General features: G+C 44.5%; 1 protein-coding gene across 5 annotated transcripts in view; it reads right to left on the bottom strand.

Moving 5' to 3' along the window:
- Nucleotides 1–18,359, bottom strand: part of COL14A1 (collagen type XIV alpha 1 chain) — a 138,201-nt gene that overhangs the window by 51,289 nt on the left and 68,553 nt on the right. For 4 of the 5 annotated variants that reach the window (XM_079984087.1, XM_079984088.1, XM_079984085.1 and 1 more), the window contains 14 exons: nt 17,384–17,516; nt 16,304–16,375; nt 15,556–15,707; nt 11,318–11,447; nt 11,069–11,191; nt 10,313–10,462; nt 9,891–10,007; nt 8,360–8,506; nt 6,970–7,044; nt 6,595–6,734; nt 5,119–5,242; nt 4,836–4,979; nt 3,123–3,287; nt 190–228 (listed from right to left, as the gene is read on the bottom strand). In XM_079984087.1, coding sequence (XP_079840213.1) covers nt 190–228; nt 3,123–3,287; nt 4,836–4,979; nt 5,119–5,242; nt 6,595–6,734; nt 6,970–7,044; nt 8,360–8,506; nt 9,891–10,007; nt 10,313–10,462; nt 11,069–11,191; nt 11,318–11,447; nt 15,556–15,707; nt 16,304–16,375; nt 17,384–17,516 — 1,711 coding nt within the window. The remainder of the gene's footprint in view (nt 1–189; nt 229–3,122; nt 3,288–4,835; nt 4,980–5,118; nt 5,243–6,594; nt 6,735–6,969; nt 7,045–8,359; nt 8,507–9,890; nt 10,008–10,312; nt 10,463–11,068; nt 11,192–11,317; nt 11,448–15,555; nt 15,708–16,303; nt 16,376–17,383; nt 17,517–18,359) is intronic. The other variant, XM_079984086.1, reaches the window with a different exon arrangement.

The following is an 18,359-nucleotide window of genomic DNA, read 5'->3' as shown; positions in this document are numbered from 1 at the left end:
TGAAGAGTCTGAGGGAGTGTTAGGGAAGCAGATACAGCAAGGTCTGCTCCAGTTAGTCTCTCTCCACTCCCAATTTCACGTGTTTAAATTTGTGCTTTAAACTTATAAGCCACCTCGGGTGCCTTGGCAGGAAGGCAATATAGAAATGTAAATGAAGGAAGGAAGAAGGAATATATGGAAATACTATACCTGCTAGGCTGTTGCCATCTTTATAAACCAATGGGCAAGCTGCAAAAAGGAAGAAGAGAATATCTTTAAGCCTTGAAAGAGAGAAAAAAATGGTTGGCTACACAACATATTTCTAAATGGAAACCAAAATCTGTGCTATGAGATCAATAGACACCAGGACCTTGATGTGTAGTTTGGCACTGTAAGAACACATGCGTGCGCACACAAAACAAAAACCCCGGTGAACATCAGTAAACAATGATAGTTTTACACTGTTGGTTTTAACTTCAGTCTGCAATAGTATTGTTTTAATTTGGTTCTTAGCTAATTTTATTATTGTGATTCACTCTGGGCTCCCTTTGGCAAGGAAGGGTGGATTATACCTTTTAATTAAGAAGCAATAAAAAATAGTAAGTGCTATGGGGAACCTCTGTTTTCATTCTAGTCCCTGTTAACTGTGGAAAAACAGTGCCTCAGAAACATTCCAGGGCTGTAGTTGTCATGACTCCCTCGACGCCTTCAGGTTGAGATGAGGAGGCTGCTCCTTCCCCTTCTCTTGTGGCAGAGAGAGCACTGTTGGAGTCTGGGCATGACTCAAAGCCACTGCCTGGGGTGGCTGCACAGGGCTCAGTTGGAGAAGAGGGTCTGACACTCTCTCCCCAGACAAGGCAACACCTCTGGAGAAGGAAGAAGATGCACCCACCCAAACATTGTACCCGCTTGCATCCTACGGGAATAGAGATTCTCTCACGTAAGGGCTTTGCCCCAACCTAGCTTTAAAGGCTGGCAGGTGAGCATGAATAACTTGTAGGAACAACCTGTGCAGTCTTGACACTGAGATCCAGCTCCAAGGGCCTTCTGGCGGTTTCCTCACTGTGAGAAGTGAGGTTACAAGGAACCAGGCAGAGGGCCTTCTCGGTAGTGGCACCCTCCGTGTGGAATGCTCTCCCATCAGATGTCAAGGAAATAACTACAGTGGTACCTCATGTTACGTTTGCTTCAGGTTGAATGTTTTCAGGTTGCGTCCCGCGGCAACTTGGAAGTACCGGAAAGGGTTACTTCCGGGTTTCGCCACTCAAGCATGCAGAGATGCGCAAAATGACGTCATGAGCATGCGCAGAAGTGGTGAATTGTGACCCGTGCACGTGCAGACGTGGGTTGTGTTCTGCTCATGTTGTGAATGGGCCTCCAGAACAGATCCCATTCGCAACCAGAGGTATCACTGTATCTGACTTTTAGAAGACACCTGAAGGCAGCCCTGTTTAGGGAAGTTTTTAATGTCTGATGTTTTATTATTCTTTTATATTTGTTGGAAACTGCCCAGAGTGGTTGGGGCAACCCAGTCAGATGGGTTCAAATAATAAAATTATGTTGTTGTTATCTTGGACTGGTGAACCTCGACCCGTGCTCCTAGACCAGGCTCTTCTTTGCCAACGCTATGCCTTGTGAGAGCTCTGAGACCGAATCGGCTCCTTTCCTGCTGCCGAGTCTGTACCATTACTCTGCTTCGATAAAGGCCACTTCCTTATTTACAAATAAGAGCATCTGCTGTCATGTTTTGGAGCCAGGGCAGCAGTGTAGAAACAACTTTAATCTGAAATGTGACAGGATGCACATTCTGCTACATAGGTTTGATTGCAAAAGGATTGCAAAAAAGGTGAAGTACATACCATATTTTTCGCCCCATAGGACGCACTTTTCCCCCTCCAAAAATGAAGGGGAAATGTGTGTGTCCCCTATGGGGTGAATGCAGGCTTTCGCTGAAGCCTGGAGAGCGAGAGGGGCCGAAGGCTGGGCGCGCTGAGCTCAGTGCGCCCAGACTTTGCGCAGCTCTCCACAAGGTGCGGGAGCCCTGTGCTGGGCTCCCACGGCTTGCGGAGAGTTGCCTGTTCTGGGGGCTGGGGTCGGAGGAAGCTCAGGCTTCCCCCACCCCAGCCCCGTGCCAGGGGGAGAAATAATTTTTTCCCCTTTATTTCCCCCCCAAAAAACTAGGTGCGCCTTATGGGACGGTGCGTCCTATAGGACGAAAAATACGGTAATTGTTCAGCGGCTTTTCCTTCGAATGCACAGAGTTCAACTGTTACTATCATACTGCAGGAGTATCATAAACTACCCCAGTTAGCAAAGCATCGTTTTTATATGCTGTTTGGGCAATAAACTTATTATTGAGGGGAAGTGCATGGAACAGGTCTCGGTGTTTCGATTTCTGGGAATGGAGTTGAGAGACGACCTAACCTGGGGAGAAAACAGCAAAGACCTGATGAAGAGAGCATAGCAGAGGTTATATTTTCTGAGAATCCTCCGGAAAAAACAATCTCTCAAAGGACCTGTTGATGGCATTTTACCATTGCACTGTGGAGAGCATATTAACTTATGGTCTGTGTATGTGGTTTGGGAGCTGCACGGTCAGGGAAAAAACAATACTATCCAGGGTTGTAAAGACTGCAGAGAGAATAATTGAGTGCAACTCTTCCCACCTTAGATCAAATCTATGCTGCCAGGTGCCATAAGAAAGCGGCAGAGATAGCGCAGGATAGTACGCACCCCGGAAATGATCTCTTTCAACTTCTGCCTTCTGGAAGAAGGTATAGGGTTATAAAGACCAGGACTAGCCTCCTGAGAAACAGTTTCTACACAAATGCAATTCTGGTTCTAAACACAGCATAAGGGGTCTCTATAGTATAGTGTATTTTATAGTATAGTGTATTTTATAGTATAGTATAGTATAGTATAGTATAGTATAGTATAGTGTATTTTAAAATGGGGTTTCAGAATTTTTAGGGGTTTTTATAGTATAGTATAATGTATTTTAAAATTGGGTTTCAGATTTTTTAGGGGTTTTTGAATGTTTTATGTAGTTTTTCAATTTCATTGTTCTGTATGGGACAATGACAAAAAAGATATCATATATCGTATAAACAGAAGCAGATAAAAATGAAGTCTTAATCGCTAACTTGCTGATGCTGTCTCGCAGACAAAAGTGATCAGTTCATCTTCAATCTTCTTAAAGGCATCAAAGTCGTCCACAAAGAAGACATGCCTGTCACTAGGCTTGCTGCCAATGTTAACCAGTTCTGAATAATCAGCATCTGCTACTCCAATGGCAAATATGCTGAACCCTAGGTTGGAGGGAGAAAAACACACATAAAAAATTCTTCAGATGCAACAACCGTTCTTCCTCTTGCGAATCTTTTAACTAAACGCAGTACGGAAAAATAAAACCAGTTTTCTCCATCGCTCACCAGAAGGCACAAATTCACTTCTCCGCCCCAATAAACATCAGCAGATTACTCTTTCAGCACTTTCATAAAAGGACTCTCCCTTTAGCCAGCCAAGAAAAAGGAATTCTCTCCCTTCAAGCAGCCAAGTTTATTTTAGGAACAGAAACTACGTAGTGTGTCCAATAGACAAAGAAGCACACAGATTAATTTCCCTTTTTTCTTTCAATAACGTATGACCTAATTCTAACACTTGCTTTGCCAACACACCAGTCCTGCAAGTTAGGGTGTCTTGACCATTGTGCCAACACAATGCAACAGACATGGGGCTTGAGCTGTTGGTGCACTGAACCCACAATTTTATTTTCTTTTTAGATTGGTGGATGCTAGTTTAATAGCCCATGCCTCAGATACAGAAACTACTGCATCAGAGAAGAGAAAGAGACCCAAGACTCCAATAATTGCAGCATCTTCTGCATTTTATCCCACACTAGCAAAAATCACTGACACAAATATGTTGAGAAAGCTCATTTGACTCTCTCTACCTGACCTTTATACGGGATGCAGGTGGCGCTGTGGGTTAAAGCCTCAGCGCCTAGGGCTTGCCGATCGAAAGGTCGGCGGTTCGAATCCCTGCGGCGGGGTGCGCTCCCGCTGCTCGGTCACAGCGCCAGCCAACCTAGCAGTTCGAAAGCACCTCTGGGTGCAAGTAGATAAATAGGGACCGCTTACCAGCGGGAAGGTAAACGGCGTTTCCGTGTGCGGCTCTGGCTCTGGCTCTGGCTCTGGCTCTGGCCAGAGCAGTGATGTCACGCTGGCCACGTGACCCGGAAGTGTCTCTGGACAGCGCTGGCCCCTGGCCTCTTAAGTGAGATGGGCGCACAACCCCAGAGTCTGTCAAGACTGGCCCGTACGGGCAGGGGTACCTTTACCTTATCTTTACCTGACCTTTATGAGAGCACCTATAAAAGTGAAAGGTAGGTAGCCGTGTTGGTCTGAAACAAAATAAAAAATTCCTTCCAGTAGCACCTTAGAGACCAACTAAGTTTGTCATTGGTATGAGCTTTCGTGTGCATGCACACTTCTTCAGATGCATGCACACCTATAAAAGTGGTTAATGGATGGCTGAAGAGTCTGCATATATCAGCAAAAGAGAAGCCCGAGAGAGAGAGAGAAAAGCAATTATGTGCCTTGCAAATTGCTTCCTTTTAAAACATACATCAAGCAAACCAATCACAAGGAGCACTACTTTGCCACTTGCTTTTAAATTTTGTATTTTATGAAAGGCCTCCTGAGACAGTTAAGTTGGAACAGGTAATTCTTAAGAGAATGGCCATTTACCACCAATATCAGAGGGAAGATGGGCAACAGAAGCCTATTGCATTCATGTCCTACTTGGGGAGTTTGGCCTGATCAAGGTGAGCTTTCCTTACGTCCCTATCTTCTTACCATCTAGCTGCATCTCTCTGGCGACTTTGTTCACATCATCCTGTGATCGACCATCTGTGATCACTACCAAAACCTTTGGGATCCCCTTTCTGGTCCCTGAGTCAATAGTAAATAAGGCCTGTTGGGCATGTTTAATTGCCTTGCCTGTAAAGAAGAAGACGAGAGTAACATAAACAACACGTAGAAGTGTATTTATTTAATTTCTATCTCTCTCCATAAAAAACATGGCCCCAAAGAAAGTTGAAATCAGCAATGACAAAATCTACCTGCCAATTTAGCTCACCTGTTTTGGTATTTCCTCCCTTGTATGCTATGTGCTGGATGGCCTCCAGAAGTGTTTCTTTCGTTCGGTAGGCATTCAGTTTAAATTCTGTCCTGGGATCATCACTGAACTGAGCAATGGCCACCTTCATAGAAAAGACATCTCACTCATTTATTGCAGACACAGCAGGGGCAAGTGAGAGCTGGTTGGGATCCACACTCTCTCAGACACACTTACACACCTCAGGTAAATTTTGAAGTTTAGGAGCCTCATCATGAGAGCCACCACAGCAACACCTCCAAGGAGAGTCCCAAAATGCAGGCAGTTGTGTGGATCCATTATTACACAAACATCAAAGATCAGTAATATATAATACCAAAGATATTAGGATCAGCATAACTTCAAACTTAGACATAGTTTCCTGTCAGTAAGCTCTACTGCCCTTAGTGGTGTTTACATCTGACTGCATAAGTTCAGCTTGTAGAACACACTGAGCTTTAATAAAAGATCTTCAGCTAGTTGAAATGCAACCTTTAGCTTTGAATTTGCAAAGAAGCATTATCCTTTCAACTGCTGGCATGAAGCAGGTAGCCCATTAAAGAAAAAGAAAGAAGTAATCAGCCTCTGCTTGTTCCTTCTGTGCTAATCTATCACAAACAAACTTGAAAGCCTCCTTATCAGTGCCAAAGGAAGGAGGGCATATCAGTTACCCTGGTACTCTGGCAGATGACAGAACCATTCTTGGTCTGCAGTATCTGGAGATGCATTGCACTGCTGCCCTCAAGAGCTCTATAACTTGCATCAGATGCAAGAAGGATAAAGTGGCAAACCCAACCTGCTCACTTCCTGCTTGGGTCACAAGAAACACAGACACCAGACTCCTCTTTTCTCATGTGTCCACCTTTCTAAAGACCAACATCTAGTCAAAAAAGAATGGATCAGTGGCAAGTGGAAGATAAACTGAATGGGCGTTCACACTGAATCCTTCTCCCTTGAACAGAGGTGACCAGTATAGCTTACAGCTGCTCTCTATTATACTTTGCTCATCAACGCGTCTCACTGAATTCTGTGTAAAGAAAGAGCCTTAGTCCTCCCAGTAGGAGCTATGTGAACACCTGCCATCTCTCAGTCATGTTGAAGTCAGCTTGTGTGGCCCACTTTGAAGACCACAGCAAGCCTTCGAATTTCAGCAGACTTGCTCGGAAGTGTGCTATGCAAAAAAATAACCTACGTCATAAACTTACAGGTGGGTGTGTTTGGAATTGAGGTGTTAGGGGAATTTCAGTAACACAGTGAGTCTCTGTACAGGATTTAATGACACTCTGGAATATAAATATTTACAGATCTAAAGAAAGATCCCACCGCATGCTTTTCAAAAGCGTTCGCCATAATATCGTATTTTCATTCATCCCATTCCAAGCCTCCTTTGAATTAGATGTTTGCTCACGTTTTGAATCCTGTTAATTCTTTCTCACACTCACTCACTCATTCGTTCACCTGAGTTCCATCAGGGCCAATCTTATCAAGAGCTCCAACAGTGCTGTACAGGAAGCCAATGATTTTGTTGAAATTGTCGTCTCCGATACTCCACGAGCCATCCACCAAAAAGACAAGGTCAGCCTTCGCAGCTTTGCAAACTAAAGACATACAAAGTACTTTGGAATAAAGAAAGACAGCAGGTTTCCCATCCTAAAATGATGCCTCTCCTCCTTGACATGTGTAAACCTGCCTATGGAACCCAATAGTTAGGATCTCACTGAGAAACTATGAGCTCTACCCTGGAGGGGTAAAAAACAGCTTTCAAAACAGAAGAATGCTTAAGATAATCATTGCACCATTCACACCTGTTACTCTGCTACAGAAAGAGCCTACCTTCCTTTGCAGGAGGAATTGTAGGTTGTGGAGTGGTGGTTGAAGGAGTTGGTGGTGGTTGGGTTGGGAATGGCACTAGAAACAGAAAAAAAAGAACAGTAAGAGGAAGCTTGACTGTGTAAGCAGGTCAATTGTGAAAGCATTATTCGGATATTGGGAGAATGCAGGAAATGTAAATGTTTTGTTATATGCCCAGCTCATATTGTACTGAGCCCAGAATTTGGCTTGCTGAGAATCTCAGCTTTCATCTGTTTCAAAAGATGGTTGCAAAGATTTCCTGAAATCTGGAAGGCCTCATAGTCCATCTCCACGGGCAAAGTCTAAATGCATATAATTTCACTGATGAAAGAGAACTTGCGGTGCTCCTTCTGGTTCATCTTGCAGGGTTGGTGCAGTCTTTAGCACCACACAGGCAGTTGAGTCAAGTTTAAGGTTATGAGTAAGGTGAGAGCAGTTTGATACTTACCCCCAACAATCAATACACATCCCTAAGGCAGAGGGTAGGAAATGGGAGTTTGGAGGGGGGATTTAATCAATATTAGATATGCATAACATTAGACCCAAACACACATCTGTCTTCTTTGTCTCAAAGCCAGGCCAGGGCTGTACTGAAGCATTTTTCCTCTAGCCCAGAATCCCTGTGATCTGGAATCCCCCTGACATGGTGAAATACCATAGCTCAATATAGTAGAGTAGCCTTTCTCAACCTTGGGTCCCCAGATGTAGTTGGACTACAACCCCCATCACCTGTAGCTTGCAGGACCCATGGTCAAGGATGATGGGAGTTGTAGTCCAACAACACATATGGACCCAAGGTTGAGAAAGGCTGTAGTAGAGCATCTGCTTTGCATGCGCAGTGGTCCAAGGTTCAGTCCCTAGGTAGGAAAACCATGTCCCCCATCTGAAACCATGGGCAGCTTCTGCCAGTCACTGTAGACAACACTCAGCCAAGATGGATGGATGAATGGACTGTCCTGGTAAAAGGCAGTTTCTGATGTCCGGTATTGGAACTGAAGGCTTGGGGTGTAACAGGGAAAAGATCCTGCTATGCTGATTAGGCAAAAGTCAAAAAGCCAAGTTCCTAGTGCCTATACCAGGCCTAGCCAATCCAGAGGCTACATGTGGCCTACCAATCACAGAGGTCAGTGGTGCATCCTTCTGTGTCTGAAGAAGGCTCTGTCTCTGAGGCCTAGCCACGCAAATTCCCAGGTAGCCTATTAAGCTAGACTCTATCCTCAGGTCCTGAGGCACCTGCCTCCAGCCACGGAGTCCCTGATGCAATTGTATCAGATAATGGTGCCAAGTTTAGGAAATCAGGTGTGAAGGAGGTCTTAGTGCCTATGTCTGATGACAGCAAAATGAGCCGGATTCCAATGGGATGTATACTTACAAGTGGTCTCCATTATGCTGACAGCAGGCCCCTCTATTTCTTGAAGCTGCGTATGGATGCTGATTTTGTATTCTGTACCAGGAACGAGTTCAAAGAAGCAATGCCTTGGAGTTCCTCCACCAAGTAATGCTTCCTCCTGTGTCCCATCTGAAATTAGAAATGGAGCTGTTTAAAGATTAGGACTTTGGTCTAAAATAAAGGTAACACAATGAAGTGGAGCACAGAGAAGAAGAAGAAGAAGAAGAAGAAGAAGAAGAAGAAGAAGAAGAAGAAGAGACACTTTGAGCTGGATTCTATTAGCTGGTAATGCTAAACCAAACTATGACTTAGTAAGAATGTGCAAGCGCGCAAGCTTTTGGAGAGAACGCAAAGCATGTTCTCCTTCATGGAGGGCACATGATGCCAAGGGGTCTTACAAGACATCCCACTATTGTTGGACGGGTAAAGGTAGTTGGCCACCCTTGCAATTGGGATCCCCTTGTGGTTGGGGAGAATTTGATGTTGCCATTTTATGACTGACAGCCAAGAAGTTTTATATTCCCTGCTCGCAGCATTGAGCTTCCTCTTTTCATAGCGTGCATCAGATTACCCGCCCACCCTCCCTATATTTAGGGTTGTTCGCGTTGACCTTGCTATGTCTGTCATGGGGTTGTCTGCTTTTGGGGCAGGGGCCTGGTAGGAATTTTGTCCATTTGGCTGATTGGCTGGGGCCACTTGGTTTTTGCCTACTGCGTAGCAAATCATCAGAACTTGTAAGGTGGCGGTTAGGCATTGGTTTTTATTAATTGGTTGGTGGAGGGGCATGGATCGGCTGTGCCTGCCCCTCCAATGCTGTTGCTGCTGCAAGGGTATTCCATTAAAGGAATCCAGGGGCTTGCCATGCTTTTGTCCGAACCCCTGTCAAGGGGCTAGGGCCACGCAAGAGCCCCTGGGAGCATTTGGGGAGAGGTGAGGGCATGGTACCCAGCTCCATCTTTCTCCCCAAAATGTTTTCCCTTTCTGACTTTCACTGGTGTGTAAATGTCAGTCTGTCCCCGGGCGGGGACAGATAGTCTCAACCAATGCCTAAGCAACCAATCACATTTTCTGTATTTTAATAAAGTTGTGGCCAAAATTATGCCAAAAACCTTAAACAAAAATTCTGTGTGAATTGTGTTTTATTGGGGTGGCTTGGGGACCTCGACACGCAACTGCTTTTCTCGTTCTCCAGTCCTGCTGCTGCTGCACTGCTGTGAGCCAAGCCATGGTTTGACTTAACATTTTATCGGAACATGGGACTATGGTTTGTTTCATTCCAGACAAACCAAAAGCCATAACCAAGAAGGACTGGGGAAGGAGTACATTCTTCGTGATCTTTTCCCCGGGAATCCTCACGTTCCGTGCAAGGTGGGTCACTTTCATGAGAGTTCATCTTTGTTTAAGTTTCACTATAATATGGTAAGCAGATATCAATCATGAATCAAGCAACATAGTATCTTAGTAGTTGACAGGTGTTCTGGCATCACACTGATGCTATGTCCTTATGACTTACCAAGAGCTGATTCGATCACAACCCTGTATGCTGTTGCATGTCTTTGAAGTTGCCACTGAGCACAGATACTTGTCATGCGGACTTGATAAGCACTCGGATTTGTCACTCCCAAGTACACTGAAATGGAATACAGGGATAAAAAACATTTGTCATTTCTTTAGATGCAGAACCTACTTGTTGTTGATTTAAAATTTGGGTTTTCTCAACACTTGTCTGCTTTGTTTGTTCTGTGCGTTTTACTTTTTATGTACCTTAAACGTGAAGTAAGAACTTCATGCAGAAGAGCAAGCAAAAGCATTTCCTTTATGAACAGCGCAAAAGAAAAGTGGCTGAGTTCGATACTCTGTTCAAGGCTAAGGTTACCAATGAAATATGGTCCATGGAGATTAGAAATTGGATAACAAGAAGTTGAGGTCTCTTACATGTTTTGGCTACGCCAGCTAAAGCATCGCTGAATCCCGTTGAGTAGGAAGCAAATACTTTAACGCTGTATTCGGTTCCACTGAGCAAATTCAAAATAAGGATGGTGCTGATATCATCTCCCACAAACGTCTCCAGGGCTGGTCCAGGGACTGCAAGAAGTGAGAGGAATAGAAATGACTTAGGCAGGGAAACACAGCTTGAAGACACTGTGAAATTTCATTACTAGCTTCTGATCACATAAAACCATGCTCATTCTTAAAATGAAATATTTTTCTAACTCACTTTATTCCAGTTTACAAAACACACACACACACACACACACACACACACCCTCTGCTAGTTTCTTAAAGGCAATTCTTATTTGTCATGAGTGACTTGAGCATAAATAACCTTGGTCTCGTTGACAGTAGATAAGATGGTATACCTCTGTCTGGACTGCAGTTGGGAATTTGCATGACTGAATGCTCCCCCGTTATAAAAAATAAAAATCCCTGCATGCAGAAAGCTAGCATGTTAGGAAGAAGTGCTCTAGTCCAACATCTTCCAGAAATGCTAGTTTTTTATGGCCAGGAATTCTTTTCCATGGACTGTCAGACTGAAAGTGGGATTCCTTCTCAGGAAGGAATTATTGTAACACAGGTTTCCCACCTTATCTTGTGAGAACTATACCTAGGCGAGTTGCATTCACACACCTGATTTAACATATTTACCACATATTTAAATAAACTACATAAGCAACCATTTTAGACACTCACTGTTCACAGGTTTATATACAATCCTGTATCCCATTGTGGGAGATGGAGGGGCATCCCAGCTAATCCGCAATCGGTTGTACCATTCGTCAGAGACCCTGAGATTTTGAGGAGCAAACAGGGGCACTGCAAAATGAAAACATATTACAAATGAAATGGTTCTCAGTACATCCTGGAGAAACAGCACTTGCTTAAAAAAGGGACAGTTGCTTATATTACGACTTTTGCCGGAAGAGAAACCTTTGTACTCACATGTTTTCCCTGGAGCTGACAGACTGACACCTTCCCCGTCAGAATAGATGGGGGTAACCATAACTTTATATTCAGTGTCTGAGAGCAAAGGCTGAAGAAGCAAACTGTTTTGCCTTGCATTGACCATTACCTAGTCAGGGGAAACAAAACAAAAAAGATTTATGATTAACCTCTGTGTTTTGCATCTGTTTCAGAGCTTCTTGAGCCACAGGACCACTTTAGGTTATTAAACCTCCTCAGCACTGGTGGACTAGGTTCTAGAAAAAGAAAAGCCATGTACATCCATGTACACTCTCCAACGTGAAAATGCCGATACTGTGTGGGTTTGTCATACGTCCATCTCTTTAGAAATAGATGCAGGCTATGACTTCTGAGTTTAACTGCAACACATGCAAGATTATTATGCACAAAGGCATGCACGATGTAGATAGTAACATTCAGTGGTGCCCCAGGAAGGTTCCCCAGGTTCTGAGCTTTCATTTTTAAAAAAAGTAAGTCGAGACTAGGCTGAATAGCTCAGTCGATTAGAGTGTGGTGCTGATAACACCAAGATTGCAGGTTTGATATCTGTATGGGATAGCTGCATATTCCTGCATGATGACTAGATGATCCTGTGGGCTGTGTTATTACTAGAGCAGTCAAGTACAACATTTTCCTGTTGCCTAAAATGGACACCCAGGGGAACGTGGCTCCAGACAGGGAGGACTTCCTGCCATACCTGCTTTGGAGCTTCCTCCCTCTGTGTGAACTAGAAAGCAAGCTATGGGGCTAAACGGGGACCCAACTTCTAAGTGTTTTATGTGATATATTAACTATCTTATCTGTATTTCCTGAAAGGACAAGTGCTATTTGTCCTTTAATTAAACAGCAACAGCATCTCTGTGTTTGTATGTGTGTGTGTTGGTGTGTGATCTACATAACCAGGACATGCAGAACATGGCTGACGTCTTATGGTAAGCACAATGTTGTCAGCAGTGGTTGTCTCTGCTTTTGTGTTATCCCACACTCCCCATGACAGCCATTTTGTGACTGGCGCCCCCATAACTCCCTCAAAACTTGAAATGTGCCCAATAGTCCATAAAGGTTGCCAGTTGTTGGCTCCGTGAATATGCTGGAAGGGCAGAATCAAAGGGAAAGATAGAAGAGTTGAAAATAGGGCTCTGTGGAGATGGAGAGAATGTCCACAGATTAAAAAAGTTGAATGGGGGAAGGGGAGACTAGAAGACGAGAGACAAGGTAAAGGAGTCTTGGAATATTGCTCCAAACAACCTTTATGTTGTGATCAAAGCAGGCAGTTTCAGTTGGGGTTGTTCAAAACCAGAGTTTTCAAACTGTCCCAGGAGAAAACAAGGGTTCCTTGGAAACATATCAAGGATACATAGATGGAAGAATAATTAATGACATATCCCTGAGATACAGCTTGCTCACCATTTATATGTACAGTGGTACCTCAAGTTACAAATGCCTCAGGTTACAAATGCTTCAGGTTACAAACTCCGCTAACCTGGAAGAATTACCTCGAGTTGAGAACTTTGCCCCAGGATGAGAACGGAAATTGTGTGTCGGCAGTGCAGCGGCAACAAGAGGCCCCATTAGCGAAAGCACGCCTCTAGTTAAGAACAGTTTCAGGTTAAGAACGGACCTCCGGAATGAATTAAGTTCGTAACTAGAGGTACCACTGTAATGGGCAGACAAAGGGGAGTGCTTCAATGCATTTTGGGGGCCTATTCTCTGTTTCATGCAGGGGTGACAGTGAGGCTGAACAGGCACTGCCAGCATCCTGTGTCAACAGAGTGCGCACTTGTCTAGAACATGGCCCAGAATCCTTTGCAACATTGAAGAGATTCCATGGCAGACGCTCACTGGGTTTATTGGCCTTCAAGATGATATGGAATTGTTTGCTGAAGGTAGGACTCGCGGAGTTAAGAAAACCAACCGGCTGCTTTAAAAGGTTGCAAGAGCGCTAAGCAATATCATGTGCGACAGTCAAAGGGAAGAACACAAAGCTCCAGCCTTCGTGACTTTATGGAACTGATTTTCATTCATGAAAAGGCTTGGCAACGTGCAGCGTAACCACAGCAAAAGCCACAGAGGCTTGGCGCAACTGGCCACATCGCACATCTGGAGAGCAGCAGCAGCACATTCTAGAACCAAACGCATTGGTCTGAAGCCACACGTGACAGGAACAAATAGAAATTTCAGCTTTACAAAAATGGCAAGCGTTGTCGTCCGTGAACAACGCATTTCTACCGTTTAAAAAAGCTGGACAGAAGATTCTCTGCTGCAGGTGGGGCAACCCTTGGACCTCCAGATCTTGTTGAACTCTGATCTCCTATCAGCCCAGCAAGAACAACCAATGGTCAGGCATGGTGGGAATTGTAATCCAAGAAGAACTGGCAGGCTACCGGTTCCTCAACCCCACTCCACAACCAGCTTACAGAGATGCTAAATCAAGTCCAGGACTGTACCACTTCAGACTGCAGCTGGGGTCTCGCATGATTAAAGGCTGGTAATTATACAATATACCATTGTCTACACGCTTCTCAAAAAAAGATTTTGGAAGTTTGCACGCTTTTTTTACAGCCCGGGGAGAAGCACACATTGCTTTGACAGACGGCTTTTTATTATTATTATTATTAAAAAAGCTTTCTACCATAGCCTCATAAAACCTAGAAGAAACTGAAACAAAAAGGGAGAGATCATCAATTAACACCTCCTGCCTTTTGACGTTTTATTAACAAGAGCTTCCTACAAAATAGAGATCTGATTAAGGCAGCGGTCTGGAAGAAGAAACATGAAGCACTATTCTATGCAGCAAATAATCCTTTACAGTGGTACCTCGGGTTAAGTACTTAATTCATTCCAGAGGTCCGTTCTTAATCTGAAACTGTTCTTACCCTGAAGCACCACTTTAGCTAAAGGGGCCTCCTGCTGCTGCCGCGCCGCTGGAGCACAATTTCTGTTCTCATCCTTAAGCAAAGTTCTTAACCTGAGGTACTATTTCTGGGTTAGCGGAGTCTGTACAGTGGTACCTCAGGTTAAGCACTTAATTTGTTCCAGAGGTCCATTCTTAACCTGAAGCATCACTTTAGCTAAAGGGGCCTCCTGCTGCTGCCACGCCGCTGGAGCACAATTTCTGTTCTCATCCTGAAGCAAAGTTCTTAACCTGAGGTACTATTTCTGGGTTAGCGGAGTCTGTATAGTGGTACCTCGGGTTAAGTACTTAATTCACTCCAGAAGTCTGTTCTTAACCTGAAACTGTTCTTAACCTGAAGCATCACTTTAGCTAAAGGGGCCTCCTGCTGCTGCCGCGCCACTGGAGCACGATTTCTGTTCTCATCCTGAAGCAAAGTTCTTAACCTGAGGTACTATTTCTGGGTTAGCGGAGTCTGTAACCTGGGAAGAGGGATCTGTGGCTAAACCACTCTGAGAACTTTAGGTCTGTGGAGGGGAATAGAGAGTAGCTCTCAGCACTTTAAAAAACTACAGTTCCCAAGTTTCTTTGGGGGAAGCCATGGCCATTTAAAGTGGCATTTGAGGAGGGACGCGGGTGGCACTGTAGTCCAAACCACTGAGCCTCTTGGGCTTGCCAATCGGAAGGTCGGCGTTGGAATCCCAGCGACGGGGTGAGCTCCCGTTGCTCGGTCCCTGCTCCTGCCAACCTAGCAGTTGGAAAGCATGTCAAAGTGCAAGTAGATAAATAGGTACTGCTCCGGCGGGAAGGTAAACGGCATTTCTGTGCACTGCTCTGGTTTCACCAGAAGCAGCTTAGTCATGCTGGCCACATGACCTGGAAAAACTGTCTGCAGACAAACGTCGGCTCTCTCGGCCAGTAAAGCGAGATGAGCGCCGCAACCCCAGAGTCGTTCGCAACTGGACTTAACTGTCAGGGATCCTTTACCTTTACCTTTTATACTGCTTTGAGTGCATAGTGCATGTGAGGCCCAAATTTAACTGTACTTGCTCTCCTTCGTCCCTTGCTATCCTGCCAATTTTTTGCTGCTTCATCCCTTGCTATCCTGCCAATTTTTAACTGCTGAAACTGCAAAATAATACATGCGCTGATGACATTGTAAGCATGCAAGTATCTATAAACTCACAAGCCACACAAGCATAATTATGTGTGAGGTATATCTCAGGGCGTCTGCTAGCATTTAGCCATTGTAGGATAAGTCATTTGCCTCTTTATTATGAAAACTTAGACTCCAAGCTGAACCATACAGAAAATTCATACCAACCGTTCTTACCGCTTCCTCACCCCGATCACCGTCAGCGGTGAGGTACGTCACCCTGAACTGACGAACATTGTAGTCCGAAATGTCCCATTTGACTCTCAAGCTTGAGGTAGTTTCGTCGTCTATGACAAGATTTCTTATTCCTGTTCGAAAGACTGAAATGATATCAAACATGCATTTGTTTTCAAAATCTTTTTTAAAAATTGAATTTTATTAATATCACAGAGAGTTGGGGGCCACACAATACCATGGTTGTCTAGCTCATGAAGATACAGTAAAATACAATAATTAAGAAACATTATAAAACCATTGCAGTGCAAACATTTCCATATAACCGGTAGGGTACAGATTCAGGTTTTAAGATCACAGGTTCCAAAAATCTAAGTGGATAATGAGGTAACCCCTGGGACCAAAAAAATCCATAATGAATGGACCAGGTGAGCCTCTCTGAGGAGACTTTTCCATAACTGGGGTGCCACCACCAATAAGACTTTCTCCCTAAGAGCCATCGGCCACACTTCACTTGCAGGGCTTCTGAAGAGAATTTTAAGTTTGAGGTGGGGATGTGTGAGGAAAATTCACATTCTGAAAATCAGTTTGAGACATATTGGCATGCTTTCCTTTCCTTTCCTTTCTTTTTTACTTTTGCCAAAAAAAAAACAAACAGGCCCAATAAAATTGAGGACAAAAATTGGCTGTGCAAATATTTACGATATTTTTCATCTTCTAAATAAAAAAAAGTAATTTGTACCTGCTGTTGTAGGCCGGAAAGTTGTGGTACTAGTTGTGGTTATGGTGGTCATTTCAGTAGTTGTTACTTCAACTGGGGGGGGGAACACACACAATATGGAACCTTTCATGAGAAACATCATTTTAGCAATCGCATCTTCAAGCCGGTCACACACATTTATCTACTGGCTGTGGAAATATGGGAACATTTTAGTGAATTCAACAGTCTCGCAGGCACTTATAGATTAATAGTGCACTTTTAAATGTGTAAACCCTTTTTCTTTTTATAAGAAAAGCAGATTCAGGAGAGGGAAATTTGAAAAAGAGAAGCACTGAGGAGGAGGAGGAGGAGTGTTTAAGCTTTGCCCTGTCTGCGGTTTCTCTATTCCAAATTCTACCACCCACAACACTTTTTCTCCTGTAGCAAATACACATTATTAATCCAGCAGAAGTGGGGTAGATTTGGGTAAAGCTTCTCCACTCCAAACTTCCCGCTTTTTAAACCTGTGACAGGGTTTCCTTCCACACATCCCAGATATTTTGGTCCGCACAATGGAAGAGAGGATGGGTGAAATTATTAATAGATTGATAATGCCGTTATTTAACATGAGACAATGCTTGATGCATATCCTGGCATACCAGAGGTCAATTTTGAATGCCCAAGCTCATCTTGGAATGCATAGGAACATAGGAAGCTGCCTTTATACTCAGTCAGACCATTAATCCCTATTGCTCAGTACTGTCTAAACTGACTGGCAGCCCCTCTCCAGGTTTTCAGGCAGAAGCCCCTCCCAGCCTTGCCTGGAGATGCCGGGAATTGTACCCGGCACCTTCTGCGTGTAAATCAGATGCTCTACCATTGAGCTACGGAACTTCCCTAAGTGGAGAAAGAGGGAATTGCCCTTGAGAAGGTGCCAAGTGACTACAAAGAGTCATCTTCACCCACCCACCATCCTGTGTATCAGGGAATTGTGGAACTGTGTTTTTGCAGCTCACAGGGCAGTGTTCCCAGACAGACATCTCCCTTTCTAGAAATTAAGCCCCTGGGGAGACAGTGGGAGAGGAGGGGAAGAGAAGGTTGCAGTGTTTTTTCCTGTCGTACGTGTGGTCCCAAGGACAGCAATGACGTCGCTTTCGCTTTCGTCGTCAAAGATGGCCACCAAGGACACCTCATACTCTGTACTTGGCAGTAGGCCTTCAATCTCGTACGTGTCCACCTCTCCGCTGAGGACGATCTGAAGAAGACAGAACAGCAGATAGAAAGACATACAGTGGTATCTCGGGTTAAGAACTTAATTCGTTCCAGAGGTCTGTTCTTAACCTGAAACTGGTCTTAACCTGAGGTATCACTTTAGCTAATGCGGCAGCTAGACTGGTGACTGGGGGCGGCCGCCGAGACCACATAACACCGGTCTTGAAAGACCTACATTGGCTCCCAGTACGTTTCCGAGCACAATTCAAAGTGCTGGTGTTGACCTTTAAAGCCCTAAACGGCCTCGGCCCAGTATACCTGAAGGAGCGTCTCCACCTCCATCGTTCTGCCCGGACGCTGAGGTCCAGTGCCGAGGGCCTTCTGGCGGTTCCCTCATTGCGAGAAGCAAAGCTACAGGGAACCAGGCAGAGGACCTTCTCGGTCGTGGCACCTGCCCTGTGGAACGCCCTCCCATCAGATGTCAAAGCAATAAATAACTACCTGACATTCAGAAGACATCTTAAGGCAGCCCTGTTCAGGGAAGTTTTTAATCTGTGATATTTTAGTGTATTTTTGGTTTTTATGGAAGCCGCCCAGAGTGGCTGGGGAGACCCAGCCAGATGGGCGGGGTACAAATAATAAATTATTATTATTATTATTAATGGGGCCTCAACTGCTGTCGTGCAATTTCTGTTCTCATCCTGAAGCAAAGTTCTTAACCAGAGGTACTATTTCTGGGTTAGCGGAGTCTGTAACCTAAAGCATCTGTAACCTGAAGCATCTGTAACCCGAGTTACTACTGTATCATCCGTCTCAGCTACTCAGCGGGATTTGTTACTCATTCAAACAACTCTGGTACCTGCAATAACATGCTGCAGTGGGGACT

This window comes from Podarcis cretensis (assembly GCF_951804945.1).
Source record: "Podarcis cretensis genome assembly, chromosome: 7".
Classification (NCBI taxonomy): domain Eukaryota; kingdom Metazoa; phylum Chordata; class Lepidosauria; order Squamata; family Lacertidae; genus Podarcis; species Podarcis cretensis.
Note: the sequence above shows the minus strand (reverse complement) of the source record. Positions and strands in the feature narration are given on the sequence as shown.